Source organism: Perognathus longimembris, chromosome 14 (genome assembly GCF_023159225.1).
Source record: "Perognathus longimembris pacificus isolate PPM17 chromosome 14, ASM2315922v1, whole genome shotgun sequence".
Lineage (NCBI taxonomy): Eukaryota > Metazoa > Chordata > Mammalia > Rodentia > Heteromyidae > Perognathus > Perognathus longimembris.
The window spans coordinates 61,398,139-61,412,129 of NC_063174.1; the positions used below are offsets into that span (position 1 = coordinate 61,398,139).

A 13,991-nucleotide genomic window follows, 5' to 3' on the forward strand; every position below is an offset into this window, starting at 1 on the left:
ATGGGCAAAGGAGCTAAAGAGAGACTTCACAAGAGAAGAAATAAAAATGGCAAAGAAACATATGAGGAAATGTTCAACATCCCTGGTAGTAAAGGAAATGCAAATAAAAACAACCCTGAGATACCACCTCACCCCCGTTAGAATGGCCTATACTCTGAACTCAGGCAACAACAAATGCTGGAGGGGGTGCGGGGAAAGAGGAACCCTTCTCCATTGTTGGTGGGAGTGCAAATTAGTACAACCACTTTGGAGAACAGTATGGAGGTTTCTCAAAAAGCTCAATATAGACCTACCCTATGACCCAGCCATACCACTCCTAGGCATCTATCCTAAACAGCAAAACCCAAGATATCAAAAATACATTTGTACTTCCATGTTTATCGCGGCACAATTCACAATAGCCAAAATATGGAAACAACCCAGATGCCCCTCCACAGATGAATGGATCCAAAAAATATGGTACCTCTACACAATGAATACTACATAGCGATTAAGAATGGTGAAATATTGTTATTCGCAGGGAAATGGTCAGAACTCGAACAAATAATGTTGAGCGAGACAAGCCTAGAACACAGAAAACAAAGGGGCATGATCTCCCTGATATATGACTGTTAAGAAAGGGAGACGGGGACTGGGAATATGGCCTAATGGTAAAGTGTTCGCCTCGTGTACATGAAGCCCTGGGTTCGATTCCCCAGCGCCACATATATAGAAAATGGCCAGAAGTGGCGCTGTGGCCCAAGCGGCAGAGTACTAGCCTTGCGCAAAAAGAAGCCAGGGACAGTGCTCAGACCCTAAGTCCAAAGCCCAGGACTGGCAAAACAAACAAACAAACAAACAAGAAAGGGAGACAGAGAGACAGTAGAGACCAGGTCTGTGAAACCAAAAACTGCTTGTCAAATGGTATTTCCCACAGGATTGGGGCAGCGACCCAATAGTATGTAAATAAAACCAAACAACTACTCAACATATAAAGGTCAAAAATCGACCTCTCAGTGGAATACAATAGCTCAAAAGCTATGTATGTACGTTCATATAAGACTACTGTCGACATATGGTCTAACATCGACATTACATTTAAAGCCCTAGGCGAATTTTCTTGGGCTTGGCCACGTGGCTACTGTATATGTTCTTGATACATTGTATATTGTATATATGCCTACCTGACCTAGAGAAGGGAAAGAAAAACAGGGTGTAAGATATCACAAGAAATGTACACACTGCCCTACTATGTAACTGTACCCTTTTTGCACAACACCTTGTCAAAAAATTTGTGTTCAAGGGGCTGGGGATATGGCCTAGTGGCAAGAGTGCCTGCCTCGGATACACGAGGCCCTAGGTTCGATTCCCCAGCACCACATATACAGAAAACGGCCAGAAGCGGCGCTGTGGCTCAAGCGGCAGAGTGCTAGCCTTGAGCGGGAAGAAGCCAGGGACAGTGCTCAGGCCCTGAGTCCAAGGCCCAGGACTGGCGCAAAAAAAAAAAAAAAAAAAAAAAAAAAATTTGTGTTCAATTAATAAATAAATTAAATTAAAAAAAAAGAAAAGTATCTCATTGTCAGCTGTTCTTGGGGAAACTAAAATCCCTGCCAGATTCTAAAACACCACTACTCCATTAAATATCTAATACACCCTAAGGGAAGAAATGACCTATTATCTGAAAGAGTCAGGCGTGTGAAATAAATGTGAAGAGGTAAACTAGAGGAGTGCAACGGGTTATATCTCTCCTCTGTGGCCATGGGCTGAACTACATGCTTCACACTTATCAAGCAGGAGCTATGATGAGTGCATGCGTGTGTGCGTGCGTGTGTGTGTGTGTGTGTGTGTGTGTAGGGGGCAGCTCTTGAACTTAACTGTCTTACGCTCTTGCTTGGCTTTTTAATTGAAGGTTGGTGCTCTATCACTTGAGCTACAGCTCCACTTGTGGTGGTTAATTGTACAGAAGAGTCTCAAGGGCTTTTCTGCCCGGGCTGGTTTTGAACCATGATCTTAACCCTAATCCTGAGCAGCTGGGATTGCAGGCGTGAGCCACCGGCATTTGGTTCAGTTTCCTTTTAGCAGGGCAGCCTGGGGTTTGCCTTCAAGCTTTTACACCTGGTAGGCTTCAGTGACACCCCAGCTCTTTCACTCTGCCTATTTTTGAGATAGGGCCTTGCTTTTTGCCAGACTGACCTGAACCACTGCTCTCCTATTTTATGCTACAGCCATGTACCACCCACCCTAGTGTTTTCTGCTGAGACAATGCCTTGTAAATTCTATTGCCTAGGCTGGGCTAACAGGCACATACCACCATACCCAGCTACTGGTTAGGTTAGATTCTTGCAAACTTTTTTGCCTGGGCTGGCTCTGAACTGCAATCCTTTTTAGCCTCCTGAGCAGCTATGATTACAGATGGAGCCACCAGCACCCACCCCAGGACTTCTGCTTTACAGATGGAAAACCACACACAGACAGATAGCTTGTGCAGGGCAGAGCAAAGACAGAACCTGTTCTCAGCCCTTCACTAGGCCCTTCTCTGCACATGCTGTACACCCTTTCAGCACGAGCAGCATTCCTGGCATGTCGGCTGGTCTTATGCACTGAGCCACATGTTCTTCAAGTCCTCGTGCTGAGGCTGTGATCTCCTCTGGGCAAGGAGGTATGGGGGCGGCAAAGCAGCATGCCAAGAGGTGGCTCATAAAAGCAGCAGAGCTCCCTTCCAATGACACTTTGGTTGTAACCATGGATACCATCACTCCCTCAGTACTTCTTCCTCCTTTGTTTCTATATGCCCTCAGAAACCCTTCACTTCCGTCGCCCTTAAAGCTCTTCCACGTCTTAAGTCAGTTCCAATCCCTGCTCCTCCAGCACCATGTCTTCCTCAGCTTTTAGGGTACCTGACCATGTTCTCAGCTCTAGGAAAACAGAACCAATATTTGTTCATTAGTCTTACTGGGAACCTCTGTTCTATCTAAAGATTTTAAGGGAACTAAGTAGCCAGTCTCTTAAAAACTAAGAGCTTTAAATTTCCGAGTTATGGATGCTCCTAGTTGAAAGAAATCTGCTTCTACAAAAAAGAAAAAGTCTGGTAGTACAGTAAAATGGCCAAAGGACTATTGTTATCTTAGCATTAATAAAGGGTTATTCCAGCTATTGCAATTTCACAATCACTGCAACAGACAGTATTTCTTCGTTCCTTTTTCCCCTCGTAATTGTCACGTATTTATGATTTGGGAAAGAGCTCCATAATAGTGGCCACAGAATGCACGAGTCGCGGGACTGGGGATATGGCCTAGTGGCAAAGAGTGCTTGCCTCGTATACATGAAGCCCTGGGTTCAATTCCCCAGCACCACATATACAGAAAATGGCCAGAAGTGGCGCTGTGGCTCAAGTGGCAGAGTACTAGCCTTGAGCAAAAAGAAGCCAGGGACAGTGCTCAGGCTCCCTGAAAAAAAAAAAAAAAGCACGAGTCGCACCCTGGTGTTTGGAATCCGGTGCGCACAGTGCACTGAGGCTGAACCACCCTCACCCCCGTATGCACAGTAGTCAGCAGACTTCAGTCTCTGGGGGACAGAAAACTTCAGGTCTATGCATGCTGCTGCTGAGACTGACTGCCAAGGCACATGTGGCCCACTGCTTCCTGTACAGGTGTCCTGAAGACCTCATGGACACTATGCAAGCAGTCGCTTCACTGTGCCACTCAGCCACCCTGGAGCCAATCAGGCTGCACCGTTTCCTGTGTCTGCACAGTGAGTCCACATGGGAAGCAAACACTTCTGTAGATTACCATTCCAGGCCTAGCGTGCATGAAGCCCTGGGTTCAACTTCTCAGTACCACATACATAGAAAAAGCTGCAAGTGGCACTGTGGCTTACGTAGTGGAGCGCTAGCCTTGAGTAAAAGAAGCTCAGGGACAGTGCCCAGGCTCTAAGTTCAAGCACCAGGATTGGCAGGTAAAGAAAATGTACTAGGATCGGACTCTCAATAAATAAGTTACTCCATGATTCGCCAGAATTTGGAGGCTTATTCTCCATGTAAATCTCTCATTTTTCTGTGTATATGAGTCATGACTTGGGAAGCTATCAAAGTAAAGAATATTAGAAAAACAGGCTACTAGAACCAGATTTTTGTAGATATTAAAAACAGCTATATCAGCCAGACACCATTAATCCCAGCTACTCAGGAGGCTGAGATCTGAGATTTGTGGTTCAATGCCAGCCTGGTCAGCAAAGTTTATGAAGACTCTTATCTCCAATTAATCACCAAAAAGTTAGAAGTAGAGCTGTGCTTCAAGGGGTAGAGTACATGAGCACCCAGCCCCCGAGTTTAAGCTCCAGAGCTGATATGAACACACATACTTGTGCGCACAGAGTACGCTGGTATAGCAGTCTCTGAGGTTTCTGCTCAAGCGCAGACATGTCTTAGGCATGAATGTGACCATATTAGTAATCAATGCTTCCAATCCCTCCCCCCCACATGTTTATAGTCAATTGATTTGATAAAGGTGTCAGGACAATTCAATGGGGGAAAGAACAGTCTTGTTATCAAATAGTGCTTAAGTAGAGGAATATTTTACATGTAAAAGAATGAATCTGAAGCTGGGAGCTGGTGGTTCACACCTGTAATCCTAGCTACTCAGGAGGTTGAGATCTGAAGACTGCAGTTCAAAGCTAGTCCAGGCAGGAAAGACTCATCTCCAATTAACCACCAGAAAACAGGAAGTGGTAGTTTTTCTCAAAGTGGTAGAGTGCTAGCTATTCTTGAGCAAAAAGGCTCAGGGACAGTACTCAGGCCCCGAGTTCAAGCCTCATGACCAAAAACAATGAAAGAATGAATCTAAATCCCTACTGGCCATACATAAAGTGAACTCAAAATAGATCATAGATCTAAATATAGAAAACACAGGAGGCAGGATCTCCTATACTGGCAACAGAGTAGGCATACAGGAGTAAAGCAGAAACTGATCTTAGGCTGGCTAAGCAAACAGGACAAAATGCTTCCACAACACCTAAGCAGAACATGCCTTTCCCCTTGCTCACTGGGCTGTGTATTATCCTCTGTGATAAATTATACCTGTGCATCTTCCTAGCAAATCATGGAACCTGAGATCCCCAAATAGCAATGTACAATGAGAATACACAAGTGTAGCTCGACAGCAAGAAGTCAAGCTGCCACACGGAATAGCCTGACTTCCTGACCTGCAATTTCCAGAACAGAACTTCCTCATCCTCTTCCCTCAGCCGCTGCTAATGGGCATGAATCATACCATCTTGGCATCCTGTCCTTCTCTTCCAACCCACACACCCTTCTCCCTCGCAGCTCGCCTTGATGTGTTCTTAATTGTCTTAGCCCATAGGCAGAAGCTTCGTGTGTCATTACTCTATATTCAGGACATACACAAAAACCTTTTTGGAAAAGTATGTTTTTTTTTTAACATCTTTACTTTAAAGTACACAACAATGTTTGGTAGACAATAAAAGTACCCTACAAAGTAACACATTACTACTAGACTTAAAAGGTGGGTCGGTAAGCAATAAAATACAGCAACTCTCTTTGATGTAATACTTACAGCTGGCACAAAGCTATTCCTTTAGGTTAGGTCTCATATCTTCTCTAATTATAAGCTCATATAAAGAGCACGCATACATTTAAATCTTTTGATTCAGGTTTTAGTTTTGTTGCTCTTAAAATAATACATTATCTTCCTGCTAACATAAACAACTTCATCAAGAAAAAAAAAGATTACAGACTTGTCATATCCAAACTAGCCAGCTCCCTTTATGATACCACTGGAATTCTTTCCTTGGGCGTTCCCTCTGTATAGCTAAATACACACACACTGCAGGGTGCCAGAGGCTCATGCCTATAATTCCAACTACTCAGGAGGCTGAGATCTGAGGATCACAGTTTGAAACCAGCTCAGCAGGAAAGCTCATGACACTCTTCTCTCCAATTAACCAACAAAAAGGGCAGAAGTGGCACAGTCTCTCAAACAGTAAAGCCATAGCCTTGAGGGGAAAAAAAAAAGAAAGAAAAGCTCCAGATCAGCACCCAGGACCTGGGTTCAAGCCCCGGGGCAGGGAGTGGGGGGAACACTTCACCTCACCTCAACACACTGCCTATTTAATACAGTTATGTCATCAGCCTTCAAATACAGGTCATTGTAAATCTTAGCACTCAAAATTCCATTAGAGGGCTGGGAATGTTGCCTAATCATAGCATGCTTGCCTAGCATGCATGAAGCCCTGGGTTCGAATCCTCAGCACCACAAAAACAGAAAAAGCTGCAAGTGGCAGAGTGCTAGCCTTAAGCAAAAAAGAAGCCATGGACAATGCTCAGGCCCTGAGTCCAAGCCCTAAGACTGGCAAAAAAAAAAGAAATCCACTAGACAAGATTCTACTAGAGAGGCTGGGATGTAGCTCAGTGGGCGCTTGCCCGGCAAGTGCAACGTCCTGGGTTTTGAGGTGCCAGACTTTGAAGTCAGGCCCCATTTTACCACGTGAACCCCATTTTAGAATCGAACCTTGAGCCAATCAGATTTGTACCTGTGTCCTAATCTTGCTTGCTTGAACAGCTGATTGTTGTAACCTTGTTCTTTGCCTTTATAAGCCCTGTGTAAGCACAGCTCGGGGCTTCCTCCTAACCTCCGCTGTGTCGGTGGGTAGGACGAGGCCCGAGTTGCAGCTCGCTTAAATAAAGCCTTGCCTTGCTTTTGCATTTCGGAAATGTCTGAGTCTCGGTGGTCTTTTTGGTGGTGGTCTTGCGACTTGGCACAACAGTTTGATCCCCAGTACCAAAAAAGAAAAGAGAAAAAGATTCTACTAGAGGGGGAGGGGAAAAGAGAGAGGGAGAAGATAGAAGGAGAGGGTAGAGGTAAGGGTAAGAGGAGGGAGGGAGAGAGAGCGACAGATTTACATATGGGGCAAGCCTTCCTAATCCTCAAATCTAAGTCTTTTCAAGCATCAATCTGATTTTTGGATTAAGATGCTTGACCAGTAAAGTCCAAGCAAACATTCCAACATCTGAAAAGTTCTGGAAACTTAAACACTTCTGGCCATTTTGCATTTTGCATAAGGATATTCAATCCCTCCAAATAATTTTTTTTTGTCAGTCGTGGGGCTTGAACTCTGGGCCTGGGCACTGTCCCTGAGCTCTTCAGCTCAAGGCTAGCTAGCATTCTACCACTTGAGCCGCAGTGTCACTTCAGGTTTTCTGGTGGTTATTTGGAGATAAGAGTCTCACGGGCTTTTCTGCCTGAGTTAGCTTTGAACTGAGATCCTCAGATCTCAGCCTCCTGAGCAGCTTGGATTACGGGCGTGAGTCACCAGTGCCCAGCTCCGTATAACTTTTTACAAATAAGTCATAGTCCAGACTTGTTAGATCCTCAAAAGCAATTAAAATTCATCTTGGTTCATTTACCATCACTTACCCCACCATTTTCAGTGCGTTTTTCTCCAGGTACACTCATTATACTTCTTTGAGTTCTCTGCTCTTGGGTCTGACGGCCACCTAAAGAAATGAAAGAACCAAGCTTACTCACTAATTCTCCCATTTCTTCATTCATTCAAATACTGTAACACAAAATGTCAGGCTGAGAAATTCAAAACTGAAAACAGTTGAAAAACGTTTTTCATTTTCCAAAATTTTGAAATCTTTTCTTTTTATATTCTACCTCTTGAAATTGACTTAAAAATGGGAGTGACAGTAAATTTTACGTCTTATGTATTTAACATAGCTACAAGTAACTATTTTGTGTGATGGGCATGGTGGTGTATGTCTATAGCCCCAGCACTCAGGAAGCTGAAGCAGGAGGGTCAGGATTCTTGAGGCCAGCCTGAGCTATTTACTGAGAACTTGTCTCGAATTTTCTTCTTTCCTATCAAGTCTTTTACTTTTTTTTTTTTTTTTGGCCAGTCCTGGGGCTTGGACTCCGGGCCTGAGCACTGTCCCTGGCTTCTTCCCGCTCAAGGCTAGCACTCTGCCACGTGAGCCACAGCGCCCCTTCTGGCCGTTTTCTGTATATGTGGTGCTGGGGAATTGAACCCAGGGCCTCATGTATGTGAGGCAGGCACTCTTGCCACTAGGCCATATCCCCAGCCCCTCTTTTACATTTTAGAAGAGATTAAAATAGTTTGTTGTTGCCCAATATGAAAAAAAAAAAGGAAACTGACCTTCACTAGCAAATTCAATCTTTTGTTTAAAAAAGCCATCAATTTAATGTGGAAATAGCTTCTGTTTATCTCGTCATATTCCTTAACACCTAATCCTGTCATATTCTCAGACGAGACAGTGTGGTGAGGACTTCACAGCACACAAAGCCACCTCAGAGGTGCGGTGGGTGCAGCTGGCGTCATGGTGACAGCCATCCTCAGGCATGCTTTACACAGGAGAATACATGACCTACAGGGCCAAGGATCTAACCTATGGCAGGATGGAAGGAAGCAGGCAGGGAGGGAAAGAGGGAAGGAGGGAGATATTTTGTTCTTTTTATTTTTTTCCTATTACTTTGAAAAGTTTGAAAAAAATTGTATTAAGGATGCACTACTTCATCTTAAACCATGCATTCTCAACAAGGGTGATAGGGATAAGTTGGTTCTTAGGAGGTTAGAAAAAAAGCTTACGTTTTAGGTACAAAACAAAGATAGATAAACATGTATAAGGTATCCTTGGTTGGGGAAGGAAAAATAGCAAAAAATGCAGTGCCCAAAATGTCCTATTACAGAGGCAAAAGTTTTTCAAAAGCTCATGAAACCTATAACACCTAACAGTTTACAGACCAAATTAAATTCTTATTCTTTCTTTTTGTCAGCTGTGGGGATTGAACTCTGAACCTGGGCACTGTCCCCGAGCTCTTCAGCTCAAAGCTAATGCTCTACCACCTTGAGCCACAGCACAACTTCCCGTTTTCTGTTGGTAATTGCAGCTAAGAGTCTCACAGACTTTCCTGCCTGGGCTGGCTTTGAACTGAGATTCTCAGATCTCAGCCTTCTGAGTAACTATGACTACAGGCGTGAGCCACCAGTGGCCAGCATAAACAGTCTTTTGACTTTGGTTAGGATGTTTATGTTCATTCACACACTTTCTTGTTTCATTTTGAATAATTCAGCACTCTTGCATTTCTTGGTTTAATGCTATTCTGAAAGGCCTGGCCCACTCTGGAAATGTTTGGCATTTCCAGAGCTTTTTCTAATGGTTTCATACTTGTATTTAAAAATCTGGTAGTTTCCAAAAACAACCAATCCCTTTACACAGTAAGTCCCTTTGTCTATCTAACCAGTGCAGGGTCAAGGGAAGGAAATGGGGCTGATGCCTATAGGTCATGACACAACCCTAACCTGCAATAAAAGACGTCAACCCGTGCAATGGCCTCTCCCTCTTACTACCTGGAGTAAAGGGGAGAAATATGTGAATTACCTTAGCATTTATTCCAAGTTTTCTTAAATTAGTCTGTATGGCAAAAGTTAACTAACAGAGAAGAAAGCATATCTACCTTGTTCACTGCTCTCCGTTGGGGAGTCTTCGTGCCGGAGAAAAAACTTCACTTCTTCCCTGCGGGGCCCCCACTTCTGCAGGTGATCATACATCATGTGGTCAAAGGGTATGGGGCGCTCTAGGAAAGAGACCACACACTGCTCAGAACACAAGAGCCCCAGCCCAAAGCAAAAATAAACCTAAATGCAACTATGCACAAACACGTATGTAAGATTAGAATTCAAGGACATTCCAAGCACTGAATTTTAACTTTAATGTACAAAAGTAGGAATATAAATGGAAGAAGTAATTAGGCAACATATAAATAAAAGAAGTATGCATAAAAGTAATTTTGGGTCTGGTGTGGTGCTGAGAGGCAGGAGGGCTGGCAGATTCAAGAAAACAAAAACAAGTAATTTAGCAGCATTCAATAGGAACAATAAAAACATACCTTTAAAGATACTCATCACAGGCTCACTATCCATGGCTCATACCTGTAATCTTAGCTACTCAAGAAAATGAGATCTGAGGATCAGGGTTCGAAGCCAGCCCAGGCAGAAAAGCCTCTGTGACACTTAACCTCCAATTAAACACCAAAAAATAAAAATAAAATTAACCAACTGAGATCCTCAGATCTCAGCCTCCTGAGCAGCTAGGATTACAGGCGCGAGCCACCTACACCTGACATTTTTTTCTTCTTCTCATTAACATTCTACCACTGGAGCCATACTTCCACTTCTGGCTCTGTTGATATGTAACTGGAGATAAGAGTATCAAGGTTTTTCCCTGCCTGGGCTGGCTTTGAACCATGATCCTCAGATCTCAGCTTACTAAGTAGCTAGGATTACAGGCATGGCACCCCCAGTGCTTGGCTATAATTTTTTTCACTTTTGTTTATATATATTTATATTTCAAAAATGTTTTCATTACAAGTTCACATGCTGTCATCTGGACAAAATTACTGTGACCTTTTATTAAGATGATAGTACTGTCATTTCACAGTTAGACATTCAATCCTGATGTATGTGTACAAAATGGTCATTTGGTCTCTTTAATAAATAGTTGAGTTGGTCATGATTTACTAAGGAGGTGTAATATTTTCTTTTCCTGACTTGTTAGGAATACAATGACTTGTGTCCTGATTTATTACTGCACATCATATTTTTACAACAATGAATCTTAGTAAATTAATTTGAAAGCTTAAGAAGCAAGCAATATATATATAAAGAACCACCACCAACAAACCAATAGGCTGTCCAGAATGTTCTTCCAGAGACCCTGGCTGGAGAGGTGGTGAGGTTCTCTGCCCCAGCACTGAGCTTGAGTTGGCAATGACTGGCAACCTTCAGGGATACTGAGGAAGAGCTCCTGTTCTGGGTGGGGTTGGACAAGATGCCTGCATTGATCACAATGAGGTCAAGATCCTCTTCATATCTGAGCATCTGGCAATATTCCTCAAAAAAAATTTTTTTTTGGCCAATCCTGGGGCTTGAACTCAGGGGTCTGGGCTCTGCCCTTGAGCTTCTTTTGCTCAAGCTTGGCACTCTACCCCTTGAGCCACAGGACCACTTCCAGCTTTTTTTGTTTATGTGGCACTGCGGAATCAACCCCAAGGCTTCATGCGTGCTAGGCAAGCACCCTACCGCTAAGCCCCATTCCCATCCCATTCCTCACAATTCTAAGATTCACCTGCTAGGGATGATTTAGTCCCAGAAGAGACTCTGAACTTCCACTCTCTCACATTCAAAAGTGGTAGGTTAGCCGGATGCCAGTGGCTCACGCCTGTAATCCTAGCTACTCAGGAGGCTGAGATCTGAGGATTCCTGTTCAAAGCCAGCCTGGGCAGGAAAGTCAGTGAGACTCTTATCTCCAATTAACCACCAGAAAACCACAAGTGGCGCTGTGGCTCAGTGGTAGAGCGCTAGCCTTGCGCTAAAGGGCTCAGGGACAGCACCCAGGTCCAGAGTTCAAGCCCCATGACACCCCCCCCCCCAAAAAAAAGAGGTGAGTTTAATCAGATGCTGCTTCTAAGATTCACCTGCTAACTTGTGCTAAGCCTATCCTTGCCTCTTAGGCCTCGTTCACTTCCTGAAGTGCTTCTAGTGTTGGAATCATTGTCCCACAGCCTCTCCTACTTTCCTGATAGCTTTGCCAAGATGCAGTGTTACCTCCTGGAGATTCCAGCAATGGTGAAATCCAGTGGACTTCAGTAACTATCTTGGCTTTGCCATTACAGCTCTAGAACCTTGGCTAAATCACCTGACCTCTTCTCTAAAATAAAATGTCTTTGTTTGGCTAGGATGATGACTAGGATTTGGAGACTTACTATAATTAATTAGGTAACAGATGAAAGAACTCCACAGGGTGTTCAGGCAGGAGAGAGAACTTTAGGCTTTCCAGGCGGACCTTTCACTTACATGAAGCCCTATTGATAAGGGACTTAGATCAGAGCTTAGTGCATCTCTTCCCACATGTATTGTTCTGTCTTGGGTATCTTGCCCTTGACTGTCCTCTTCCACAAGCCATTTCTCCCTCTGTGACAGAGAATTCTAATTGTACACTAACATCTGTCACCCCTTCTTCCCTTCGTGCTAGCCTGGCATATGGCTGTTCAGTTACACACTGTCCTCCAGTCTCCCCTGCAGCCAGAATTTAGCAAAGGATTAGATTCAGGCCAGTGAGACAGAAACCAAAGCATCCTCTCTTCTCCTGGGGTTGCTGGTGAGATGGCTTCGCTCATGCAAGTGGAGAGATGACGATGCTCCAAAAGATGAGAAAGTAAGATTCAAAGGAGGTGGGCCCTGGACAAGGGTAGCTACCTCTGCAGTCTGGACCACCTGCCTACTGTGGATTATCAGGCAAGGGGAAACATGGCTGGCCTCTCATCAGCTATAATTTTTATAGTGCATTCCCTTTTCCTTTTCTGTAGTCTGTCTCAGATACTCTGAGGCAATTTTTTTAAACTAGGTTTATTTTTTAGCTTTGGGTTTTGTTTTTAGCAGTGTTAGAAGTAACCCAGGGCCTCATATACTCTAGACAACTCTATCTCCAAACTGGCAGTGGGTTTCACTTTCTCCTTATGCTGGCTTGGACTGGAATCCTCCATTTGTGCTGCCCTGGGATGTCACTGGGGTGACAGGCAAGAGTCAACACACCTTGTCACTCTGCAGCCTCTGAAGCTTGGGATGACACTACTGGTGGAAGAGTCTTGTGAACTTTCACACCCCGGCCGGCCTGATTTAAAAGTGCCCAGACCTCTGTCTCCTGAGTAGCTAGAATCACAGTCTAGAGCTACTATGCCCAGATCATTTTAGTGGAAAAAATACCTTATACATATTATGGAATATTATGAAATATGTAACCTCATTAGTATCGTGGAAAATGGAAACTGGTAAGATTTTAGGCATTATTGGATAAAGTTAAAAAAAATCAAAGAGAAAATTTAACAAAAAATGTAGGCTCTACCTACACTGTTCATTTCCACTGAAGCTGACACCTGCTTGGGGAAAAGAATTATAAAGAGTAGGGTAATAAACTGGACAAATTAACACACTAACAGGCTAAATTGTGTCCCCATTTAATTCATATGTCTAAGTGCTAACCTCTGATACATCATGATGTGACTGTATTTGGAGGTAAGGTCTTTTGAGAGGTCATACATACATACATACATACATTGATTGTCCGTTGTGGGGCTTGGACTCTAGGCCTGGGCACTGCCCCTGAGCTCTTCAGCTCAAGGCTAATGCTCTACCACTTGAGCCACAGCACCACTTCTTGTTTTCGGTGGTTTATTAGAGATAAAAGTCTCATAGACTTTCTGCCTGGGTTTTGAACCTCGATTCTCAGATTTTAGCTTCCTGAGGGGCTAGGATTACAAGTGTGAACCACTTGTGCCCATGAGATAACACATTTAAACGAGATCCTCACCAATATAATTAGCCTCTTTACAAAATGAAGAGAACCACATGAGGACACTGGGAGCAGACAACAGCTACAAGTCAAGGGCAGAACCCCAGAAGAATCCAAACCAGCTAATGTCTGGGCTTCAGACTTACAGTTTCTAGATTTATGGAAAAAAAAATTTTGTTGGTTAACCTACCCACTACTCTATGGTACTTTGTTATGGAAAATTTGGCAAACGGATACAAAGACCCATAAAGAAATATTCTTTACTCAGAAGTACTGTTAACCACTGGACTGTTATTTCTATTGCATATACTTATCATGAGTTACCGATGCAGTAATTTTTATGGATACACTATAAAACCTGAAAACCACTCTGAGGCTTCTTCCAGGGGAAAAACCAGGGGAAAATTATTGCTCCAAAACTTTCCTTTTCCCTTTGAATTGTACCTACCAGAAAATCTCTTTAATTCCTTGACTGAATCACTGACTTAAGTATTTACTAAAAGCCAATTAAGAACATGATGCTGAGCACTGGGGATATGAGAGATAACAGACAAGCTCCTACCTTTAGGAATTTTAATCCAACAAGAGAGATGAAAGCTGCTATACTGTTTGGTAAATACCATGTCTA

The 13,991-nt window shown here is 43.5% G+C and overlaps 1 protein-coding gene across 2 annotated transcripts in view; it reads right to left on the reverse strand.

Annotated features, from left to right (window-relative positions):
• Ppp1r13b (protein phosphatase 1 regulatory subunit 13B) overlaps positions 1-13,991 on the reverse strand; it is a 77,892-nt gene that overhangs the window by 21,213 nt on the left and 42,688 nt on the right. For both annotated transcript variants that reach the window (XM_048362649.1, XM_048362648.1), the window contains exons 3-4: positions 9,471-9,590; positions 7,410-7,489 (exon numbers count right to left, since the gene is read on the reverse strand). In XM_048362649.1, coding sequence (XP_048218606.1) covers positions 7,410-7,489; positions 9,471-9,590 — 200 coding nt within the window. The remainder of the gene's footprint in view (positions 1-7,409; positions 7,490-9,470; positions 9,591-13,991) is intronic.